The sequence below is a fragment of the Anas acuta genome, chromosome 3 (genome assembly GCF_963932015.1).
Source record: "Anas acuta chromosome 3, bAnaAcu1.1, whole genome shotgun sequence".
NCBI classification, from domain to species: Eukaryota; Metazoa; Chordata; class Aves; order Anseriformes; family Anatidae; genus Anas; species Anas acuta.
The window spans coordinates 113,351,625-113,376,436 of record NC_088981.1 but is presented as its reverse complement, the minus strand read 5'-3'; the positions used below and the strand labels follow the sequence as shown (position 1 = coordinate 113,376,436).

General features: G+C 49.8%; 1 protein-coding gene and 1 long non-coding RNA gene across 5 annotated transcripts in view; both read left to right on the top strand.

Moving 5' to 3' along the window:
* TNFRSF21 (TNF receptor superfamily member 21) overlaps positions 1–24,568 on the top strand; it is a 31,485-nt gene extending 6,917 nt beyond the window's left edge. For 3 of the 4 annotated variants that reach the window (XM_068678830.1, XM_068678828.1, XM_068678831.1), the window contains exons 3-7: positions 94–585; positions 13,418–13,683; positions 19,878–19,931; positions 22,352–22,571; positions 23,360–24,568. In XM_068678830.1, coding sequence (XP_068534931.1) covers positions 94–585; positions 13,418–13,683; positions 19,878–19,931; positions 22,352–22,571; positions 23,360–23,589 — 1,262 coding nt within the window. In that variant the 3' untranslated portion in view covers positions 23,590–24,568. The remainder of the gene's footprint in view (positions 1–93; positions 586–13,417; positions 13,684–19,877; positions 19,932–22,351; positions 22,572–23,359) is intronic. The other variant, XM_068678829.1, reaches the window with a different exon arrangement.
* LOC137854874 (uncharacterized) lies at positions 592–7,445 on the top strand. The gene is made up of 2 exons (XR_011095426.1): positions 592–5,585; positions 6,490–7,445. It is a non-coding gene; the product is annotated as an uncharacterized lncRNA (long non-coding RNA).
* Positions 24,569–24,812: the final 244 nt, after the last annotated feature.

Genomic DNA, 24,812 nt, shown 5'->3' with positions numbered 1-24,812 from the left:
GCCGTGCCAACACTCAGAGGGGTCTCAGGCCATGCTGTGGCTCCATGTCACCTCCCCAGCGCCGTGACACTGAGCTCTCCTCTCCTCCTGCAGGTCTGAACTCTTCAGTTCCCGACCTGGCTCCCTCTCCACCCGCGGCCAACGGTGTGACGGGGCCGACGAGCAACTACAACCAGACCTCGGCCAACGAGACCGGGGGTACCAGAGGGAGCCTGGTGGGCACCGGCACCGCCGGCCAGGCGCAGAGCTACCGGCACAAACACACCAGCCAAGCTCTGGAGAAGCAGCCGGCCCTGGAGATGGCAGGAGGCGAGAAGTCCAGCATGCCCTACAGGCCGCCCCGGAGAGGGCCGCAGAATGTCCACCAGCACTTCGATATCAACGAACACTTGCCCTGGATGATCGTCCTCTTCCTGCTGCTGGTCCTGGTGGTTATCGTGGTCTGCAGCGTCAGGAAGAGCTCACGGACTCTGAAGAAAGGGCCGAGGCAAGATCCCAGTGCCATTGTGGAGAAAGCTATTATGAAGAAGTCCACCACCCCCACGCAGAACAGGGAGAAGTGGATCTATTACTGCAATGGGCACGGTGAGCAGTACCAGCCGGGGGCTGGAGCAGCCGGTTTGGGGAGCAGTGTCCTCTCCCCTTTCCGATCTCGTGGTGCTTTGGATGGGCCACCCCATGGCTGGGTCGCTTTCTTGGCGCATTGAGCCCAGTGGTAAGGGCAAGCAGATGTCCCAGCTCTCAGCTGATCCTTGGCTTTTCCCCATCCCTGTTCCCTTGGCACATTTCCCATTCCTGACGCAGTGATTGATGGAGGGAGCATCACCTATCCTCAGCTCCTCTGCTTCTGCTTCCTACCTACCCCTTGCTAGGAGGATCTCAAAAGAAGACTTTTTTTTTTTTTTTTTTTTTATCTCTGCCCTTCCACCTCTTTTCTGTTTTCGTCCCTCCTTATCTACTAGTGACTCAGGCGTGTGTCTGATTATCTTTTGTTCTGTCCTTTTCCCCTCACCCCTTCTGTTTCTGCAAGGCTGAGTCATCCCCCGCCCGTTGGCAGCACCTCAATTTCAGGTTCTTGGCCCAAAATCCTGACCACTGGCTTCTTTCCCCAGCCTGTTTCCTTTGCTGGAGTGAGGGAGGTTATCCTTAGCGGCTGTGTCACAGATGGGCGCAGCTCCCTGTGCTTGGGGGATCTTGGGGGTTCTGCTTCCTGGTGTTTTCTGGTCTTCTGGTGGAAAAACTTGCTATTTGCTTTTCAGTGAGAGTTAAAGATGAACCATTGGGGCCTTAAATAGGTACTCATAAAAGTCAATGATAAATGAATGGTGGCATGAATGTGAATATTGAGTGGTCATGGGCTCCCCAGGAGGTTCTACCTTCACACAGCCACCGTGGCAGAATCGACCCCCTTATCCTGAAGATAGGACTAAGGAATAACTAAACATCCCTTCCTGGTTAACCTTTAGAAGAGCACTTTTAACAAGGGGACCCAAGCGAAGAGCAGATTGGAAAGAAAAGATTTGAGGGTTTTAAGAGAGATCAGTGCTTGATGACAGTCATCCTTGGGTGCTTAAGTACAAAGCAGAGAAGGCTTTGAGCAGGGCGTCTTGTTATGTACTCTGCTCTCCTTCCTGCTGATTAACAGACCTACACTTTGTTTGCTTTCATTAATGCATTTACAGAACCAATAAGGCCGTGATGGAATTAGCTTTGTGCCTTCTCTCGTGTTTGTGCTTTTTTATCAGTTTCCTTTTAACTCTTTTGAATTCCCAGGGTGCCATTTCTTGCGCTTTTTTTTTTTTTTTTTCCCCTTTGCAATAAGTTCCAATATCTTTTTTTCTGTAAGGCCTGCATTTCTTTGTCCCTAAAATCAGTGGTGCCAAAAGCGTGGACCCTGGGCTATGGTTAGTGATCTGCAGCAGGGTTGCAGAGCCTATTAAATATTTTTATTTGTGCACACTTCAGGGAATACCAAGGTTCAGCGCTTCAGCTGTGGTTCATTGGCCAAAAGGGGCTAGTTGCTACTAACCTGTAGTCTGTTTTTCTTTTTCCTTTTTTTTTCTTTTTTTTTATTCCCCTCCCAAGATCTTAATTTACCAGTTCCCTATTGTTGGTTGAATTTCTCATTGTTTCTTTCCTTGTCTCGGAGCAGTGAATGCTGTCATCCCGGAGCAGGAGCTGAGTTTTTACAGCTCGGGGAGCAATCCAGTGCAGAAGCAAACCAGCTGCTTTGGGCAGAACCAGCTGTGGCTCCTGACCCGGTGGTTCAGAAGCCTCCTGCAATGCCTGCACTACATCTGCTCCCTTTGGGCAGGGCTCTGTGTTTGCTCACCCAGGATGAGTCAGGTTAAAGAAACCACACAGATAAGATAAGGTGATACGTGGTGAGCAATGAGGCTGTGTGAGACCATTCAGATGTAACCCCACCTTCACAGATCTTGTCATCCTTTTAGGGGGACGGTGTAATCTATGGGTCATCCTCTGCTTCCCAGGACACGTCTCTTCTTCCCTCTGTCATCCTCTAACAGCTGAATTCAGCTAGTGCATCAAATTCACAACGTGTTTGCTAAGTTCGCTCCCCGCCTTGGGAAACGAGGTGATGTAACTGCAGAAGCAGCGCTTGGTTAATGAACTGGCCCAGTATCTGATCAGCCCCTCCAGTCTGGAGGCGAATTTCCCATTTCTCAGGGCTCCCGGTGGGGTTTTGCACAACCCACCCAGCGGTCACACTGGTGCCTGCTTGTCCAGGTGGCCTCGTGGCTTGCTCCTGCCATCAGATGTCCTCAGCTGAACTTTTTGCTGCAAAGGCAAAACAAGTACAAACCAATTAATGCTTTGTCTTGCTTTAAGGGCAGCCTGGACGTTGCCTAAATTGTGTTGTGTTTAGCTGGATCTGCCCTGCTCATTAGTTTTTCTTTGGTGGTGCTCCGCTGTGCCAGGCACATAAGTTTTTCTTCTCCATGGTGGTGTAGAAATCCCTCTTCTTTTTTTTTTTTTTTGTGTGTGTTGAAGTGTCTAGCTCTTAAGATTTCATTTACTTGAAATGAGAGGCAACACAGTAAAACAGAATTGACCTTTTATTTTTTTTAAACAGCTGTCCACGCAGCCAAGGTACACTGCAGAGCTGAAGCAGCACGGCTTGGCTTTCTGCTTCTCGAGCAGTTCTTGTACCCAAACCATGCTTTGCAGACTGCGTCCTTAAGCAACATTTCAGACAAGGGTCGACGTAGCCCAAAATGAGCTTAAGACCATAGCAGAAAGGAAATCCCTGTGACCTCCCAACCCGTACAGGAGCGGGGTTGTGGGGCATTTATTGCCTACGTAAGAGTTGCGCAGTCTCCCCCCCTGCTTCCTCCTAGTTTTCCAGCTCCTCCCTCGTAATCCTTTCAGTAAACAGCTTTAACCTTTGAAAGGGAAGACGTACTAGGACATGGGTGCCCCAGCCCTGGTGCGGAGGAGCTGTGCTTGGGGAGGTGTGCTCCGGTGGTGCTGGAGGGATCATGGTGGCCAACCTTGAGGATTTTGCCCTTTTTTGGGAGGATTTGAGGATTGATCCCTCTCAGCTGGGTGTAGCATGGTCAGGGCAGCACTAGCAGTGCTTGCTGCTGGAGCAGAGCATCTCCCTTGGGCTGGGCTTCTTCCTGAGAAAGGAAGATTTGGGGGTGGGAGTGTGATTTTTATCTTCAATATTTTTTTTTTTTCAAGGGTCTTTTTGTAATAATACTGTAACTAACTCATCCGCGCACAGGATCTGCAGCGTTAAATTATTTCTGCCCACGTTGTTGCTGCTTTGACAGACCTCAGTGGAAGCAGTGGCTTAAATCCTGTTCCTGATGGCACTCGATACCGAATTGCTGAAATACCTGCAATGTGCTTGCTGTCCTCGACAGCAGTTGTTATTGGGGGCATTTCGCTTGTCCTCATCTTCCCATGAGCAGGTGTCTACTCCCCATGCTCCCCCTGGTCATAATATGTGCCTTAAATAACTGCCTACACCTAAAATTAGAGGCGACTTGGGAGGCTGGTGTTAAAACAAGACCTGTGCCCTCAGCATGGACACGTTCCAGCTCAGGCAACAAATGCCAGAGCTTCTCACTGGGTTAAATGGCTCGGAGGTCTGGGAAGAGCTTGCAGTGCCTGCTGGCCTGAGCTAGCACCGCCAGCATGTCTCCATGTCTGTCCCCACCTGGGGGCTTTTTTGGCTCCCCCCAGAACCCCAAGTTCTCATTTCATGGGGTCTAAACGAGTAGCAGTGCTGATGGTGCATTTGGATCTCTGGCTGCTTCATCTGGCTCAGTTCTCCTGCCCTGCAGGTGGGAATGGGAAGGGGAAGGGCATTTTGCCCACCATTTCCAAAGAAAGTGGTGGTTAATTATTAGTGTGGGTACAGGGAAATGCTTTTAACCTGGTGCGACTTTCTTTTGGAAAACTGAGAGCAGCCCTGCCTACTGGAGATGTTTTCTTCCAGACATTCCCTTTATTTTAGCACATCCCCTTTCCTTTTTTCAGCTGCTTCCAAAGGCAAGGAACTGAGTGAGTGGAGCCCTTTTAGTACAAATAGAAAATTGAATTTTTAGTAAAAATAAGAGAATTGAAGCCTGACTCGTGCAATCTTTGGGGTTTCCAAGAATTACACCAGTCTGCACTGAACACGCGGGTGGGTTTGAAATAATCTTTCAGAAATTCATGGTAGCGTTGCCTTTGACTTCCACCTCTTGAGTAGCAGCGAGTGAAAGGCAGGGACTGAAATGAGCTGCATCAAAAGTGGCCTTTTGGGGTAAAAACTCCTGTGTATAGAAGAAGCTGCCTGAACTGCCATGCTGAGAGGCAAGGGGAGGATTTGGTGATTTTTGGAGCTGAAAGACAGGAGCAGACCTTGGCAGTGCTGACCTGGCAGGAGATGCCACTTGCCTTTTTTTTTTCCCTTACTTCTTCAAGTCTGGTAATTGCACATTATTGCAGTGGGTGGCGAGACCAAAGCCAGGAAGCCTCTGGTTAAGTAATCAAGGGAAATAAGCCGTGCTGCAGAGCTGTGTGCAGCAGGGCTGGGGCTGCAGGTAGAAGAGCCCTGACTGGAAGCAGCTCTGGGTGGAGGCCCTGTCTGAAAGCAGAGGGGGGAGCCAAGAGGTGATGCTGGGGAGGCGAGAAGCATTAGGATTTGGGGTCTCGGCTGTTGGGATATTCTGTCTCCAGCAGACTGGGGACCCCATTACTTCTCCTTTTGAACATCTGCAGAGCCTGGGGAACAGTGTAAGAATTCAATCAGCCTCACGCTGTTGTGACCTCAAGGACCGCAGCAAGGGACAGGATGGCCAGCAGCATCTCCCAGGGGCAGATGCACATGTTGCTGCCAATAATTTATTGACTGAGGAGCAGTGCTGTGCCTGGGTGCAAACCCTAACGTGCCCCTGGCAGAGCTGAGGGATTAATGTCTGTCTGCCTGCCAAAACAAACAGGCCAGAGAGGTTTTTTTTGTTTTTCTTAAAGCTGTTTTTCCTCTGGTATCTGCAGATGTCTGTTTGGCCTTCAAATATCATCCTGTCCTCCTCAAAATGAGACTCAGAGAAAGGGAGCTTGAAAAATGGGTAGGGCAGGGATGAACAAGGCACCCAGGGGATGTTGTGGGTACCACTGAGCTGTAAAACATTGGGACGGGCTGCCCAGGGAGGTGGTGGAGTCACCGTCCCTGGGGGTGTTCAAGGAGAGGTTGGATGTGGTGCTTGGGGACATGGCTTAGTGGTGACATTGGTGGTAGGGGGTGGTTGGAGCAGGTGATCTTGGAGGCCTTTTCCAACCTGAATGATTCTATGAAATAGAAATGAAATTAAAACACCGTGGGGATGCTCAGAGCCCTGCACATCCTGCCCCCGTGGAGGTGGGATGCTCTGTGTCAGGGTGGGATAAAGCAGCCCTTCAACTCCAGCAACACAGAGCTCTGCCATGGGAGCTTTGCGGTGATACCCGATGAGTTTGAATCACCGTGTTCCTCAAACCACTCAGCTTTTTGGCTTCACACAGGTTTGCCCCCAAACTGACCTTTTTTGGGGCTGACCACAGCTTGGGTGGTGAAAGGGAGCTGTGGAAAACACAAATGAGAGAGAGCGACCGCTGCTCTGCTTAGAGGGAAACCTAATCAGGGTTGGGTTTATTATGTCTTGCTCCTGAGTCTTATTGCATTAGCAGGCCAGGAGACTGGTGCTCGATCACTTCTAATGCGTGCTGCTACACCAGCCATCTGTCCGCAGTATGCACAGGGCTGCCCCGGAAGATGGTCCATTTGCTTCAAAATCTGCTCCAAAAAAAAGTCATCAAAAAAAAAAAAAAAAGCAACAGCAACAAGAAAAGGTCAAAATTCCTCGATAGTTTAATAAGGAGCATGAGGAATGGGGATTGGTGCCTGCCCATTAAGGCACGGCTGAGTGTTAATGGCACAGAAATTCAGCGTTTCTTGCAGAAAAAAACACACTTGAGACTTTTTTTTTTTTCCAGAAAACCCTGCACCTGCTTCTGTGTGGGGAGAGCTGTGATTTCTCACCTCCGTGAGGCCCTAGCACATAACTCCTCAAGTAATGAGGCAGACTTTACCTGCTTGCCAGGGCTTCATCTGAGTGGGGAAAAAAATAAAAATAAAAAACCAGCAGGTGAATTTAATCCTCAGGCTGGCATCTGTGTGTCTGGATATCGATGACTCTGGCTGCGGCAGTGTGCTTGCTCAGGGTTACCTGCCTGCCCAAGGGGGTTATAATGAAAATTAACTCTGCAAAAGCTGTTTAAAATGTAATAATTACATGGAGTGCTTACACTGACCATTCCCTTTTTAACCAAAAGAAGAGCAGCGCTGCCTGGCCAGGTTTCTCTGCAGCATCCCAAGCAGATGGAGGTCAAGAGGGGGCATTCAGGGAGACTTTGCTGTGGAGATGGGCAGGTTGTGCAGGTCCCAAGGGGTCAGGACTAAGGCTGGTGCTGGTTCCAGAGGTGTGATGGAGAGCTGTAATGCTCCTGTCCAGCACTGACCCTCAGGTCCCCAGGTCTGAACACATCCATAAACTGCCAGTGATGATCACAAGCCTTCCTCGACCGTCTTGGTGGAGTTAGTTTCCAGAAAGGGTGTGGGAAGTGTTTGTCAGGAGTCCGTTTCCTGCCCTGCAAGATTTTTGGTTTGGAAAAAAAATAAAAAGAAGAACAAAAAATAGTGGTTTGTTGCCCAAATGGTGCTCGCTGAGGATGTGAATCACTGGCTCCTGGGAGGATCTGATACCAGCACTGACCATGGGAAAAACCATCACATTGCTCAGAAGTCCTCATAAAAATGTCCTTCCCGCCTGTCTTGATCATATGCACGTTTTCCAAAACTTATTTAGAGTTGGGATTTGTGGTGAAAGGATTCATCCTCCAGTAACCCCCTATTTTGGGGAGGGTGGTGAAATCTCGTTTTGGGAAGGTCTTTGCATCAATCAGGGTTCGGGGATTTCAAAGCCCGAGCTGCGGACAGCTGGGATTTGGATGTGCTGCCTCCCAGCTGAGTTGTAGGCTCTCGGCGTATTTTTGGAGGTAAAAATAGGCTGCTGGGGCTGTGTTCTGCATGAGTCAGGAAGATATTTGGAGGAGGTAGGTGGGATGAGCTCAGGAGCAGAGCTGGGCTAGCAGCGATGGGAAGCTTTTATCTGAGGGTCGGGCTGCATCACCGCCCTTCTCCTGCCTGACTTGCACACGTTTTGGCTCAGCTGCCTGCCCGTGATGCTCCTCCATCCTTGAGATTTGTGCAAATGTCAAAATCTGCCAGCCTGACGCAGGATTCATCCCTCCACGTGCTGCTGTGTGCTCAAAAAAAACAGCGGGTGGAGAAGGAGAAGGTGGTACAAGGGCAGCCCTTGCCATGCAGGGCTTTCTTTTTCTTGCCACTGTTGCGTTTCTGGTGGAGAAGAGAGAAATTTTTCAAGGGCTTCATTACAGGAGGGCTGCGTTATGTTGATGATCAAGCCATTAGCCTGCTCGTTGGGTGGGTAGGGCCATTAATATTGCTCACAGAGCTGCATCAGTAGGCAGGTAGTGGAAGCTCCAGGGGTTGGGGAGGACTGGTGGGCCCCATCCCTGCAGGTGGTGGAGGATCTCCTTAGCTTCCATGTAAGAACATAGCTGATGCATTAACCCCTTCTCCTTTGTTATTAGAGGGACATCAGGAGGGTTTGGGAGGGCTCTGTAGACCTGAGCATGAGATTTCCCCTTACAGGCAGCAGTTTCTCAGCCAACACTCTTCTGAAGAATACCAAATCACGCTTGCCTTGAGCTCTGAAAATGAAAACGACGGCAGCTTTTTGTTCATGTGAGGGTGGGGAGGGGAAGGAAACAAAGTTTTGCTGTGGTTGGGTTGTGGTTAGACTTCTCCGTGTGCTCTTGGGTGGATGGGTGCGGCCTTCTGGCAGGGTAGCCCTTCAACTCCTCTTGAATTTGTTGGCAGATGTCAGCCAGCGATGGCAGGGCAGTGGTCTCTTGAAGGCTTCTTGCGTGGTGTGATATTGCACAGTCATGGAAGAACTCAGTTTGTTCCCAACCTGAAAACAGCTGGGCTACGGGAGTTGAGCAAGATTTGTCCGAAAATGCTGTGAAAGCATGTGAAAGTCCCATGTGCTTTTTTTGGCCATCTTGGTGGCTTTCATGAAAGGCGGCAGCTGAACTATGAACCACAGAGAGGCACGAGATGTGTAGAGGAGATGGAAACGCGGGGGGAAAATATGTCCGATCTGATTCAAAATAAGCAACTGAAAGTCAGGTCATGTGGGCGAAACAGCATTTATCACAGAATCACAGAAAGGTTTAGGTTGGAAGGGACCTTAAAGGCCATCGCATTCCCTACCATGGACAGGGGCACCACCCACCAGACCAGGTTGACCAGGGCTTTGTCCAACCTGGTCTTGAACACCTCCAGGGATGGGGCATCCACCACTTCTCTAGGCAACCTGTTTTTTTTATTTTATTTTATTTTATTTTATTTTATTTTATTTTATTTTATTTTATTTTATTTTATTTTATTTTATTTTATTTTATTTTATTTTATTTTATTTTGTGTTGTTGGTTTGTTTTGGTTTTGTTTTTTTTTTCGTATGTTTTACTTTTTATGTTTATTTTTTTAATTTCTATGTAAGATTGGGTGGAGATGAGCTGGAGACAGGATGCGGAGCTGCCACAGCAGTTCCTGCACACGTATGCACACCCTCAGATATGGTGTTTACCTGGACACTTGTTGACCTTGGTCGTGGGCCATATCCTGCTGGGTTGGAGCTGCACAGCCAGACCTGGCAGAGGACAAGTGAGCTGTCTTGGAGGCTTCCTCCAGGCTGTTGTGCTGGGTGCCTGGGGGCAATAGCGAAGCCACCAACATCCTACCCCACACCACGACATTTCCTTTGGGCTCACGGAGGTGCCATCCTGTGTCAGCACGCTTGTGGCAACCCCAAAGGGACTTCAGATGAGCCGTTCCTTTGCAAGGGTCCTTTACTTTTGCACTGCAGCTCTCTTCTAGGGAGCGATACCCATGCAGTTTCCTGGCAGATGGATTAAATACCGTGTTTAAATGGCATTATTCAATTTCTACAGAAAATCTGCTTTTGTCTTAATATGAAAAAAAAACTAGTAAGATTGGCTATCTTTGAAAAGCTTTGTCTTAGGTAGCAAGTCAGGGTGGTTTAGACCTCAAAATATTGGGTTGTTTCTATGGAGAGGCCCACGATGACGTTTGGATGGGTGAACAGGACATGCATGGATGTGCTGGCCCCAAGCCTCCTGAGATGTGACCACAGGGCCTCCTGCAGGAGGGAGGGCTCCTCAGGCTGTTCTCTATTATCCATGAGCTCAGAACAGCTCTAGCGTCATGCCAACGTGGCTGTGACCACAGGAAGCATGAAACGGATGGGTTCAAGCTCTGTCCCTGCCGAGCTCAACCATTTAACTTGGGATTACTCACCTCCAAAGGGCTTCAGACACAGCATGTGGATGAGCACGGTGGAAGATCCACGTGGTTGGCAGGTGGGGAAGACCTGAGGTTCCTTGGGCCATGCTCCTAGTAGGACAGGAGAGAACAGATTTCATGCAGGTGAAATGAGAAACGTGCTGCACCCCGGTGGGCACTGTCCTGTCCCATCCCACCAGGAAGCTCCGGCCCTATTAGTGCTCCACAGAGTGACTTCATAAGGGTCCTGGAGATATGGAAATAGCAGGACTCTAAACTTATTAGAAGCATTAACATCTTATTTTAGTTTTGAACAACTGAATTAAGTTACTGTAAATGGCTGGAGCAGTAATAGTTGGCAGCGTGCGGCAGCAACTTGTCATGTCCTGGTTTTAATCTTATTTTTCAGAACAGAGGGAGTAAATGGTTTTCTAACTGACTCGAGCCAAATCTGTGCTCAAGTCTGTCTCTTCCATATCTCTTCGGGGTTTTGTTTGCACAATATTGTAGTGGATGTAGCGAGCATATGGGGCTTAAATTCATTTAATAGTTGCGAGAAAATGAGTTTAAGGTTCTTATAGTATTAAGGTAGAAATTTCCAAATTCATTTTTAATGGAACATTTGTTCTCTAAAGATTATTACACGCCATTAAGTTCTCCGCTGCGCGGTGCATTCTGGTGCCCTGTGATATCACTGCCAGGAGATATAAACATGTTTGTGGGGCCACTTTGTTGAACTGGAAGATTAAATACACCAAAATGGAAAACGTCAGGAGGCGCATTTCTGCTTGGTGCTGTAAATCGCGGTCAGGAACATCCGGACGAGATGCCGTGTAAAGCCAGTGCAAATCAAGTTTCAGCCGGCTGAAAACTTTTCTCCCCAACGCAGCAATAAAGGCTGGGATTTATCAGCACTGAGTGCGTAGGCGGGAGCAGGTGATACGGGTTTTTTTCCTTTCCTGGGAAGTCTCGGTGCATTGCATGGGTTGTAAAACAGCAATTGCATTTTAATGCTACCTACCGTCGAGCAGCGTGCTGCAGGTACCCTACATGAGCAGCATCAGCCTTGCTCGTCCCTTTTTGGGTTCCCACCTGTATCTTGGTGCACAAGCTTTGCAGAGCTTTCCCTACCCTCCTATTCCAGCTAAACTCTTATTTTTCCCTGGGATTGAATGACAAAATTGAGTTTCTTTGCTGCTTTTATCCCAGAACCTGTTGCGTTCGCTGCTTTAAAGGATCCAACCCCAAACCCCAGTTTGCTTTCGTGCTGCTTCCAAGCCCTGCTCCATAGCGCCCGAAGGCACAGGGCTTGGTTGCTGGCACCATTCAGGGTGCGTGCGGCTGCTGTGCCATACAGATGGCTTGCAGGCATGCACAGGCATCAAGGGCGAGGAATTTGGGATTTTCTGGGAAGCACGCAGGTGACCTGTGTCAACTTGAACAGAGGGCAGCCGGCTCCTTGCCTCTCACAGCCGCTCACGCAACAAGAACAGACCAAGAGCCTGCTATGGCTGCTGGCGGCCGCGTGCTGAGATTTTATGGGCAATAACATTTTTTTATGTGCCTCGGATAATTAGCCCCGTCATAAAGCACAATAGTGCGTTGGCAGGCCTTTTTTTTGTTCTTTAATGCTGGGGAACATTTCTTTTGTCTTGGGTTTATTTTGAATAACGACAAAGTCTTTCTCCCCTCTCCCACCTATTTTTTTTTTCTATTATTTTTTCCTTCCCTCTCCCCCAAACCTACCCCAGGTGGGCTGGTGGGCTGGGGTTTTGTATGAGGACAAAGCCCAGCAATCACACAGCTGGGATGGCTGGGGAAAAATTACAGATGTATTTTGGAAACCACCAGCTCCTTCCAGCAGCAAGCTGGGGCAAACCCTCCTAGGGGGAGGAAGAGGAGAAGCAGAGCCAGAGCTGCAGTTCCCAACCCATCACCAGGTCTCTCTCTTAAATCTGTGGAAGGAAGGGATCGGGGTTGTGGTGGGAGGAGGACAGAGATTTGTAAATGTTTGGGTTTTGGGGTTTTTGCTGCAGAGCGGGTCGAACACCAGTTTTGGATACTCTGAGCACATCAGGCTGGTGGCTACTGGAAAATGCCACATCCTTATCTAGATCGAAAGGAACAACTGGTGTCTTGATATGGCAGGTGTTGATAAGCCAGCTTTAACAGAGAGGAGGAGGGTTTGGTCAAAAATATCTATATCAGGCTATATAATATATTTATATTATATTTATATTTAGCTATATGAGGGCTGAGACCTGAAGGTGCACTTTGGAGGTTTGGGCCTAGACAGCTTTAAAAATTGCTAATTTTTTACTACAGCAGGAAAGACCCTGGCTCTAGCATAGTGTTCCCCATGGCAGCTGTTTCTGCTGATAGCGATGTTGTGTCTGTAGCTGGAAGGGGAAGTGGTGTGCGGAGCCGTGGAGGAGCGCTGGCTCGTGGGGATTCCCGAGGTGTGGTAACTTTGTGGATAAAGTGAGCTGCTTCTTGCAGATCTTCGAAGTCTCCCATTTGTGGGGCTGTTCTGAACAAGGTGGTGTTCAGCTGGGTGAAAACAGACCACACGAGCTTTTAGGGGGAAGGAATGGGTTTATTTGGAGGTGTAACGCCTGACCGCCGAGGCAAGGAGTGCCGTTTGCATTGCTCCCAAAGCTAAAGGGAGGAAATTCTCCCAGTCTTGAATTGATGTGTGTCAAGAGCTTTTCTGGGGGAAATTCTGATCTTCTTGCTCTTCAAAGGGGCTAGAAACACAAGAGTTATGAGAAGCAACTGAGGGTATTAGGGTTTAGTCAGGGGAAGAGGCTGAGAGGAGACTTCCTGGCTCTCTTACAACTACCTGAGGAGGCTGCAGCAAGGAGGGTGTTGGTCTCCTTTCTTGGGTGACAAGTGATAGGATGTTAGGAAATGGCCTCAGTTTGTGCCAGGGGAAGTTTAGATTGGATGTTAGAAAGAATTTCTTCATGGAGAGGGTGCTCAGGCCTTGGAACAAGCTACCCAAGGAGGTGGTGGAGTCACCGTACCTGGGGGTGTTCAAGGAAGGGTTGGACATGGTGCTTAGGGACATGGTTTAGTGGTGACATTGGTGGTAGGGGGATGGTTGGACCAGATCATCTCGGAGGGCTTTTCCAGCCTTAGTAATTCTGGGATCTGATGATTCTACGATTCGATGATTCTATGAAATGTGTTTGAACACGTTATGGGTGCTGCTTGTCTGCAAAGCTCCTTACACCCCAGGCTCATAAGCTGTTCCATCTTGCTAAAGTCGTAAAATACTCTTTTTAAAAAGTTATTAATTTATTATTTAAAATTAGGATCTTTTTTTTTAATTATTATTAAACAAAAAGTAAAGTGTGCCTGTCTAGGATAGGGACAGGAAAACCTTTTCTGGAGCTTATGTGTCCAACGTTGTGTGTCTCTGAGCCTCCCGGCCCCCCATGCCTCACCTGTGGCTCTTGTCCCCCGCAGGCATTGACATCCTGAAGCTGGTGGCAGCCCAGGTGGGGAGCCAGTGGAAGGACATCTACCAGTTCCTGTGCAACGCCAGCGAGCGCGAGGTGGCCGCCTTCTCCAACGGCTACGCGGCCGACCACGAGCGCGCCTACGCCGCCTTGCAGCACTGGACCATCCGCGGGCCCGAGGCCAGCCTGGCCCAGCTCATCAGTGCCCTCCGCCAGCACCGCCGCAACGACGTGGTGGAGAAGATCAGGGGCCTGATGGAGGATACCACGCCGGTAATGCTGGGCTGGGCTTCGCGCTGGCTTCTCTGACGCGTTGCATGCCTTGGTTTGCTGTGGTTGCGTGCTTTGGACTCAGCTGTGGTCTCCAGCTTAGCTGAAAGCCAAGTAGCTGGACCACCGTTTCTCCCCAGAGCTCCTCAAGGGCTTATGTTTATGCCCTGTGTTGCTTTTGAGCAGAGCTTTGTCAAGCTTTTGAGAAAGCTTTCTCTGAGTTTTGATCAACTTTTGAGTCTTGTGCATTGTGGTTTGCGTGTATCTTTGAAGGTCACCAGGAGGTGGTTTGTGTATATCTTTGAAGGTCACATGGAGGACCTGGTCCTTGTGCTGGGGAGGCAGCATTTCCCTTTAGACTCACACGTAAAGGCCGTTACTGAATCACCAAGTTTTTGTGGGAAGAGCCAAGCATCCTCAAGCTCTAAATGGTGCTACTGTGGAGCAGAGAGTTGCTTCCTCCATGGTGGTGACCGGTGGCATGGGGACAGCCACGTCCCCTGCATAGATAAAGGGTCTGTGTGTGCTGTCCTCCAGAACTGTATCCTTTCTGCAGCAGCTCTGACTTTAGAACAGCCTTTCCCATAATTTTGGAGAATAAATAATGGCTGCAGGATATCCTGTAGCAAGGTCTTGGCTGGGTTGGTGTTTTTGGTAGCGCAGATCAGAAACCAACATTGCTGACCTTTTCAGGTTGTTTTGGCTTCCTCCTGCCCTCGCTGTTGGTGGACTTTTGGTTTTGTTGTGTTTGTTTTTTTTTTGGGGGGGGAGCTGTAATTCAGTGGTCTTATGAAGAAGTTTCGGAAGGTGGTGGATTGGGCTTCTTCTGAACGTGAAAGCCAATGGGACAATACATAGATGGAGGTGGGGAGGTCAGTGTAGGGCTCTTTCCCCCAAACCAGTTTGTGAAACACCTCCTGCTGGTCTTGGAAGTCATTTCCACCCCAAGGGAAGCAGGTGGCTTCCTATAAACCTCTGCGTGCAGCTTGTGGGGATCAGGCAAGGCACCTTCATGGTTATACATAGAGAAGGTTGAGGGGCAGGGGATTCCTAAATCCCCTTTTTGGGGCAGGGCCATCCCCAGGTGGCCACTCTGAGCAGGTCTCTGGTCCCTTTGCATACCCTGCATGACTGTGTGTAGCACAGCAGTGTTCTGAACGTCTTAGCCTCTCGTAACCACAGCACAAAACCAGTTTCTATGTACTAGTGGAAGTCCTTGGCTTGCATTGAGTTCATCAGCAAAGTGCTTCATAATTTGTTTTATTCCTTCTTACTCCAGTATGTCACGCTCTCTGTTTCCTACCATCCTCCAAGGTTTTTGGTGGGCTTTTTTGCTTGTTTTTTATATAAAAGTGAAAGCCTGAGATAAAATTACAGTTAGGAAATCAGGCATAGGGGAAAAAAAAACAAACAAACTTGTTGTCTTACAAGTCTCTGGTGTATGTGGATAAAGCTTCCAGCCTGTGCCATGTGCCAGGAGGAACGTTGTCCTTTTGGTCTCCTCGAGCAGGTAGTAAACTCTGTTCTCCTGGTTACTGTTTTGAGTGTTGCAGTAAAGTGCTGGGCTAAGACATCAGATAAAACCTGGGGTTGGTTTGTCAGCACAATATCTAATTAACAGACCTAGATTGTGCAGCGTTCAATGCTCTTGAACATTGCTCTGTTTCTGCCAGGATTATCAAGTGCTTGTTCTCAAACAACAAAAAAGAAATTAAAAAAGAGGGTGTTAACTTTGGGAATTGGCTTTATAGGGTGACCCACTGAGACCCTGGACTTCTGATGACTGAGGAACTTGCTTAGATGTGTGCCTATTAATCTGAAAATCCAGTGAGTGGATATTTTGCAGAATAAGCAAACCCTGATCTTGTAGATACTTGTACACAGGCTTTCTGGATCTTGTGCCTGTTAGGCAAGGTTCTTGGAAACTTGGGCTGGAAAAAAACAATCAGCCTCCCGGGAGGAAACCCTACAGAATCACTGTGGTGGCTGAGTGGGTAGAAGGCATTGGGGAATTGATGCTCACCACATGGAGATGCTGCAGGGCCCCTCAGGGGTGTTCTGGTGAGCAGCTCAAAGCTTTATCTATTAGGATTTGACTGTGTTTGAGATACTTTAAGTGCTTGATTTCCTTTTTTAAAGAATCCCAGTAGACACAAAACCTTCATCTTCGTGCTAAGAGGAAAACAAGCATGTTGTCTGTTTTGCCTATAAAGAAAGTGGAATTTTTTTTTTTATGCCTATTTTAACAAATTCACCCAAGCTGGCACTTTCTCTTCCCCCATCTATCCTTTGGTGTTTTTTTTTTTGATGAGTCTGTAATGATCAACCATACCTGTGGCTGTTCCTGAAGGCTGGTGGTTTCGCTGCAGCAGGGCGTGGGATGCTGAATCCTAGCAGTGCCCCAGGGCATGGATCCTGCAAGGTATTACCTGCTGTAACCCGTTTCCTTGAGTCAGATTCTGCAGGTTGGGCATGCTGAAAGCCTCAGGGGCTGCTCCATCCCCCTGGGACACAGGGAGAGAGGCAGAAAGCTGTGGGAAGCGTCTTGTGCAAGGTAGCCCCCAAGGCCTGGAGCCTCAAGCCCACAGCTGAGCTGCATCACGGCAGTCCTGGCTGGGGCAGCCTGTTGCTAAATGCTGGGAGCAGACACTGAGGTTTTGTTTGGGTTTGTTTTTAATTGCTCTGGTATGAAAGCCTTTAATTAGTGCTAATCTGTTTGGCTCTCAACAAGTTGTCTGTCCAAACGCAGCCCGGGTCGAGGCGGTTTCTCTCTGCACCCAACTGGTTTGATCCGAAGGAGTCGTGGCAGAAGTCGGTGCTGCGTTACATCCCTCGAGCAACGAGCCGTGTGGGAGCAGTCTTGCCAAAAAAAATGAAAATAAAAATAAAATAAAAAGAGCTTTTTATGCTGTGAGGGAGTGAAGGCTCCCGTAAGCAACTCAGTAATGCACATGGCAGCTAGCGGGGCGATGCAGTGCCAGCAGCATGCACGCAGGAGCAAGCAGCAAGCATGTGCTGGTATGGGGAAATGCTTGGAAATCCCCCTTTCCTGCAGAAAACAGCTATGGTAGGGTAAGGCGAAGAAGAAAACACCAACACCCCCAGCTCAGAGCTGACATAGCTCTCAGGCAGCAAATCAGTACCCTAAATCCAGCCTTCCTTCACCATCCCATTCTCTGTTGCATCCTTGTCCCAGATCCCGTGTCCACCTTCCATCTTCAGCCTGTGCAATCTACAAGAGCAAAGCTGCTCTCTTAGTGCCCCATGCCCACAGGAGCCTCTGGGGCTCCAAAATATAAATACTTAAAACTGTTGATAACGTAGGAAAAGGGAATTAATGCAAGCCTCTGGAGCATTGTGGTATGTGGCATGAAGACTTTCCTTTGCATAAAGAAGAGCTCCACTGAACATTTGACGGCTTTTTTAGCAACAAAAGATTATGCTGGTTTTACACCACACTGCGTGAATTTAGGTTAAAACTGGATTAGCCCCCTGAATCACTTTACAAGTTTTTGCAGCAGTCGCTGATCCAGAAAACAAAGAAGAGCGCGGTGGCTGCAGGAAGGGGTTTGGGGCATGTTGAGTTTGCACGGCACCCGTTCAGCACTGGCAACGAATGCTTTCTTTTTCCAGCTCATAGGGAAGGCTTTGCAAAATCTCTGCCCTTCCAGGCATGCTTGCTAGGGCAGACGGGTGGCTGCTAGGGCAGTGTGCGAGCCCGGGCACACCCCAGGTTAGCGATGCTGACGGCAGCAGAAAAAGGGAGGTGAAGGGCAGAGAAGAGGGAGAATTCACTGCAGCCCCTGCAGACTGCGGTTTGGGGGTTAGAAGTGGAAAAGTTCAATGCGGCGTGGACGCTGAGTGGGATTTTGGGGGATAAGAGCATTTTCAGGTAGCTGCTGAGTGGTGACCGTAAGCCATGCTGTGTTTGCTACCGTGAGCGCAGCTCCAAGCTCTTCACGTTTATGGCTTTGCTGGTTCCCCCAAATCTTTTGGGGAGCTGATGGAGGGAAGCAGGCAGCCTTGCTCGGGGTATTCAGCAGCAAAATAATAGGTAACAGGGGAGACATGGAGGGGCTTGAATACAGAGAAGAGAACTGCAGCCCTGAGCTCAGTGAGATTTAGGTCCATTGCTAATTTCCCATTGCAGATAATCCTGTGAATCAGCACATATGGCAGAGGAAAAGCTCGGTGTTAGCACTGTGTGACATTAAGCTGTGCAGTTTTTGGGGTTGCTGGGCAGAAGAGGGATGTGAAAGCCCTGGGTGAGGCAGTAGCAGCACTTTTGGGGGCCTTTTCTTCCTCTTTTGCAGGCCAAAACCTCGGGGTCAGGAGGCTGGCGCAACAATGTTTGCATCCAGCCCTGGCTTCAGGCGGTTTCAAGCTCCTGTGGATTTGCTTCGTTTCCTCTTTTGTCAAAGCAGAACTGGGCTGGGGCCAGTAATTTGAATGTGTGTTGGCACGAAGCTGCAGTATGAAGTGGCCAGGAGCCAGGGGAAAGAGTAGGGCCGGTTGAGTTCGCAGTGGTGGCAGGACTGGGCATCGCCGGTTTTTGGCGGGTTTGCTCTAAACCCTGGGTCAGTTCTCAGTGAACCGAGGCTGGGTTTGAACCAGGCTGGAGAACTGGAGATAAGCACAAATATAACTTCATAGCAGGTGCAGCTGGGTTTGAGGTTTCGTGGCTTTTGTAGCCCCATCTCCTTTTGGTTTGCAGTGTATTGGGCTCAGGAGCGTGAGGAGAAACTGGAAGATGACGGGATCAGAAAAAAAATAAGGAGACAGTGACTTCTTTGGCCCATAGTTGAGTTTGGAAGCTCTTTATCCAGCTCTTTATCCAGATGGTGGTCTCGTGGGGGTGTCCTGTAGGTTTAAGGGCTCCTGCAGACTGGTATTTCTCCTCCTGTCTCCTCTATGATCTCTGTGTTGAGGCCTACAGCCCAGGCCTGGTGTCTGCCCGGTGTCATCTGTCGGCTGGCAAGCCGGGAAGCCGTGACCTCAACTCTAAATTTATCCCCTCCGGGATGACACGTGGCCGCCTGACCTGATCACCCCACCATCTCCCTCTGCGGAGGTTTCCCCTCCTTGGGAATTGTGCTTGTTTTCTAAAAGCAGCGGCTGTTTCATCCCTATTTGTGTTGGGCAGGAAAAACCCGACCTGACCCAAGCACGGGCGGCAGCTGCTGTGGGCTCCGTGCCCAGAGCCGGGCTGACCCAACCCCAAACGTGGCCTTTTGGGGCTTGGGGTTTGGCCAAGAAGGAGCAGTTCCCGGCTCCCGGCAGCGTTTGAGGCTCGATCCTCCCACGGTTGAGGCCGCCGAGCTCCTTAGGCCGGTGTCGCTCGGAGACGGCGATGGCGAGCCCTGGAGGAGCCGCCTGGACTGAGCAAACACAAACGCATTCCTCCTCCTCAGCATTTCTTCTGCAGATCGGATCAGCAGCTTGATAACTGGCTTGCAAGGGTTGTTTTGAGCTGATGCAGTCTGAGGTTGAGACCTGCCGGTGCTCAGGCTGGGTGGTTTGGGGTCTGGGCTGTTTTTTGTGTCCCCAGGGCTTTCATGACCAGCTGGTTGCTGCCTCGCTAGGAGGTATCACCTCAGGGGGATTTTGATTTGATTTTATTTTTAAAATTAAAAATAGCAGAGGGGTTGCAGTTCGTTTGTCCCAGCTGATTTTTTATTGCGGTACAGTAAAATGAAGACAGACGTTTTTTAGCCAGAAAATGGGACTGAGCAGTTCAAGCAGAGCCAGCGGGATCACCGTGCTGGCACCGGGCAGTTCCATAAATGTTACATAAAATGAATGCAAGGCCAGGCTTACGCCTTCCTTCTGCTTCTGTCCTCCTCCTCCCTCCCCAAAAGGCATTTGGGAACAGCCTGCAGAAATCCTCCCCTGCATAGAGCATCCTCCCAGCCAGTTCAAGATCCAAGGGGATGCTGCAGCGTGTTAGAGCCGCATCCTAAAGAGCTCTGAGCATACAGGAGCCTTCAGGATTTTTTTTTGGCATTGCAAACTTTTTGCTGCAGTGCTCAAAAAAAAAAAAAGGCTCAGCATCCCAGCAGGATGGACCTGCGCTTGGTTGCAGGAGGTTGCTGATGCGTCAAAGCCACGCTTGGTGTTTCGCTAAAAGCCATCAGCTTCTCGCCTCGCCTCGCGGGACCGCACATCTAACGGCTCTGTCTGTCTGTCTGTCTGTGCAGGTGCAAATGCAGCCTCAGTGGCAAATGCAGGACTGCTCTAACGATGACGGAAAGGTGAGAAATACAGTCGCTCTGGAAGGGCAAAAGTACTGCAGAGGATTTTTATTTTATTTTTTTTCCAGCCTGAGCAGGGGCACGGCTGCTGTGGTTTCGCTTGAAATAGGAATTGCGGCGCTGGTTTCAAGCAGATGAGTCACAGGCTATGAATGGTGTTTTTACACCTATTCCACAGGCTTCACCTCAGAGCAACCTTTTACTTTCCCTGCCCTTTCAAAGCCCTCATTCCCACTTGCTTTCCTCCCGCGGTTTAAATATTAACGCTCATCCGAGCATCCTGTTTGCTTTGCCTAATAAGCTGACGAACGCTCAGCTATTCGCAAGGGTTCAGGCTCCGAGGACGCCTACAGTCAAATAACCCCGGGTGATTTTTTTTTTCTAGCGTGCTTTAGCAGCTGTTTAATTAAACTCCAAATAACTCGCACGCTTCTGGGAAGTGTTTTCCCCTCTGCTGGGAAGGCAGGGCTGGGGTGGGTGTTTTCTCTGTGCCTTCCATTTCAGGGGTCCTTGGCAGCCAGGTCTGGTGTGGAAATCAGGGCTCAGGTTTGCAGCTGGATACTAAATGGGGTTGAAGGAGGGAGAAATGAACCCTGTTTGGTTTTATAGGGGAAACAGGAGCACACCGCAGCTTGGAGGGCAGCCAGGCGCTGCTTCTCCCCCGCTGGTGGCAGCGGGCTGCAGCTCGTCGGCGCGCTGCTTCGGGGAGGGAGTCTGAGAGCAGAATGCAGGCTCTTTTAATTAAAAATTAAAGCTGACTTTTATTTATAACACGCCTATTGCATAACGCGCTGAGCCAGAACAATTCCTCCCTGTTTATTTTCAATGGGGGCAAAAGGGGAAAGAAAAGGAAAAAAATAAAAAATAAAGAAAACAACCACACAAGCCTTTTTATTCCTCCACAAACAGACTGAAATGTGAATTTGATGTGAGCTAACGGGCGTCTCAGTGGACATGTGATTTGTGGGCGGCGAATTCCTCGACACAGATGAGGAACGCACGGGCACATCTGTGCCTCTGGTGCTGGATCTGTCCCTCCCCAGCATGGAGGTGGCTCTGCAGCGCCCTGCCTCTCGTCCAGATTTAGCATTTTTTTTAATTTCTGGGCAGCAGGTGAAGGGATGCAGGGAGGAATGGCCATGTCTGGCCTCTGCAGGAGAATTCTGCTCTTTGGTGTGTCGAGCAAGGGCACAGGGTCTGGGATGATGTTAAATAATCTGTGGTCCTCAGAGCAGCAGGGGCAGAGCTGCTGGCCAGGGACATGGGGACGCAGCCCTGAGGCTCTCCTGCCTGTGGGAGTGGAAACCAAAAATGCTGTGCTTGAGGCTCCCCACCCCAAGGGGATGCTGAGATGCTGAAGGCATCAAATGTTGGCTGCTGAAGCATGGGAAGAAGGATGCAAGGTGTGGGCTGATTTGGAGGGTTTGCATCTCCACAGGTCCACGTGGCGCTTTGGGCTCTCTGTGCCTTTGCGACCGTGGAGCCAAACACAGACTGATGGTTTGCTTCAGGGTTACGGGATAAAAGTGAAGGTGCAGAGGTGATGGTGTGGTCAACACGAGGCCTTGCTTGTCCTTTCTGACCCCGAGTCAGCTGGGGATGGATTTCTCCATAACACGTTAATGGGGTGCTCACGGGAGCAGGGGCCAGACAGGGCATACAAATGATTAACTTGGAATGTGGCTCAGCATCCCCACTGGAAGGCAGGGTGGATGTAAATCGGGAACATTGTGTCCCCAAAAGCTGAAATCCCAGCGATGCGTGAGGAACTGGCATCTGAGGCCACCAGAAGTGGTTCAGCATTGCTACCCTGGTCAAGTGTGTGTGGTTTGTGGACCTCACCGAGGGGTGTAGCAGCTCTTGGTTGGAAGTGCAGAGCCAGGCTATGCCTCGTTCTTAAGAAACAAGAGCTGTGGAATAGGTTTTTTGGGATGGGAGTGGATCACCTGCTAGGGCATCATGGCACTTAGCCCCTGGGAGCTGTACTTTGGGCATTAGGAACCCTTTACTTGAGTGTGCAAAGGAAAAGCCAGTTAAAGCAAGTAAATTCCTGGGCAGACCTTTTGCATGTGCCACCCCGGTGCTGTGGTTGCTCCCAGCAGGGGTGCAGGTCCCCCTCCTGCCTGCTGAGCTGCATGCAATGCACCTAATACTAGCACTGATGTCCCCCAAAAGTCACCTCTGGTGCCCGTTCTGGGTCAGCAGGTCCCCTCAGAGGAGGTTCCCTGCACATGGTGACCTCTCACAGACATCTGCTCTCCTGGCTTGTGCTCAGAATGGGCTGGGATATACTGAAAGCTGCCACAAATTCCCTTTGGGATGCGGATGGTTTGGAGCACCAGCTTGTCACGTAGCATCCTCACGGCTCAATTTGTTTTTTTTTTGTTTTGTTTTTTTTCCCTTGTTCTTTTCCCTCGAAGCTGGAAGGCGACAAGCTGGCTCTGCCGGTGAACCCCAGCCCGCTCAGCCCCACGCCCAGCCCCAGCCCGAAACCCCCTGAGGCCACCGTCCTCACCGTGGAGCCCTCTCCTTCGGAGAAGAAATGCTTCTTCGTCGACGAGTCGGAGCCCCTCCTGCGGTGCGATTCCACCTCCAGCGGCTCCTCTGCGCTCAGCCGGACGGGCTCCTTTATTACCAAAGGTACCAAAGTCCTTCTGGGGACATGGGAGGACCAAAGAGCCGTGTGTGGTACCCAAAGGGTGACCACAGCATGTTCCCCACCATGGGGATGTGTTGTCATTAAAGTAATTGTTCATCACATGCCAGTTCAAGACCAGGAATATCCTGACAGCAAAGATTTGGGAGGGAAAACACCTTTAAAGGTTTTGAACTCCTTTGTGGTGCTGTCAGAGGTGTAGCATCCTTGGACGTCTGGGGGGGGCTTGTGGTCCTTGGGGTGGGTTATTGCATGAGATGAAAAAAATAATATTTTTTTCCTATTCTCCTCTCACCGTTGGTCCCGCTTGCTGCATTGTGTGACGTGAGATGTAAATCACCATTAGTCACCCACCGCTTTTTGAGGGGGTTTAATTTGCTGCATTTAATTTGCTGCCTTCAGTCGTCTTTAACTTCTCTCAAAGGTGGAGCACTGAGCTCAGGCAATCTCACAAATCTATACTCGGGTGCAGAAATGAAGCTGACCCAGTGAAAACAGCTCAAAATAGCAGAATTCAGCTTTTCTGGCTCCCTTCCCACCTTCACTTCTCAGTGCTGGCCATTCAGCATTTATAACTGCTGTATTTGACCTAGCAGGATCCTGCATGAGGTCCCTCTGCAGCGTTTCTGCCACCTTCTTCACCCCTTTTTTTCCCCGAGGGGGCAGCAGGGGATGGGCCGGGTCTGCAAGGAGCTTTCCTCCTTGGAGGAACCCGAGTGGAGGCTTCTTGGAGGGGGGTGTTTTCTTAACCACCTGCTCCTTCCTCCTGCAGAAAAGAAGGACACAGTCTTGCGCCAGGTGCGCTTGGACCCTTGCGACCTGCAGCCCATCTTCGACGACATGCTGCACATCCTCAACCCTGAGGAGCTCCACGTGATAGAGGAGATCCCGCAGGCGGAGGACAAGCTGGACAGGCTATTCGAGATCGCCGGCGTCAAGAGCCAGGAAGCCAGCCAAACCCTCCTGGACTCCGTCTATAGCCACCTTCCCGATTTACTGTAGGCACTGGTCACCACGCACTCTCCAAATATCTGCTAGAACTAGCTTGGCACTTGTTAAGACGACCGGCGATGCGCAGGCGGGTTTTGCTGTAGAATACATGGCCAGTATTTCCTCGAGGTGTCCTTGGTTTCTGGAGGGGGGCAGCTTGCCAGCGTCGCGCCTCTCCACCTTAACTCTGTCTCTCAGTTAAAGTCTTTGTACCCTCTGCCCCCTTCGGAGTCTGTCTTTTTTTTATTATTTTTTTCTTGTTCTCATTCCAATCAAATCAGTCGATGCACTTTAAAACGCAGTTAATGAACTAAAAGACCACGAAGCCGGTGTCACTTAGGCGTTGAGCCCCGGGGTTGCTCTGTAGCCTGGTTCAATTCTCTCAAAGCTGTTCCTCTGAACGACGTCTCCTGCTACCTCCCTTCCGCCTCGGAGTGGTGAACGGTGAAACACGCAAAGCCGATTGTTGCTGGTTACCTTCTCTTAATGCATCTTAAGCTTTCCCCCCCCACCCACTCCCAGCTGACTTTTTTCATGTACTATCGTATAGCTCACGCCCATCGCTGCGGTTTTACTAGCACGGTTATTTATTGTATGGTTTTCACCTGGACAATAATGCATTGTGCTCCCATAAGCTAAAGCAGAAGCGGTTGAATGGAAAGGAAAGGTTCGGTTCCGCCGACCTTACACTGATAGAAAACAGCCCTAAACTAGTCCTTTGCCTGCGGTGGAAGGGAACCCAAGCGAGGAGCATCCTGCCTGGCCGCTGAAGGGGACAGCAGGTCGTGACAGCGCCGGTGCTGGAGCCGGGGAGGCGAAGGCTGCTGGTTCTGCTCTCCTTGCGGTGTAAGACTTACCGAGCTACGCTTTTACACTCGTGTCTCTTGTTTTTTATACAGACATGGCCAATAAGGGGAGGTTCTCCCGAGATCCTGCCTGGCCTTAAAATAGTCTCTTCAAATCACACTTCACTTTTTATCAATAAGAAAAAGGGGGGGAGGGGATGGGGGGGGAGGAAAAAAAAAAAAAAAGCTGCATCGTTATAAGAAGTCTGTCTGATTATATTTGCAACTATTATGCTCCCGTAATGAACAGTCTGTAATATGCTCAATTTGAAGAAATTACGATACTAGGGTGGCGTGTGCTGCCTTGTGGGAAGGGGTGGGAGTGGGGGAAGAGGGGAATGAACTGAAAAAATTGCCTTCCAGTGTACTAATTTATTAATAAATACTAGG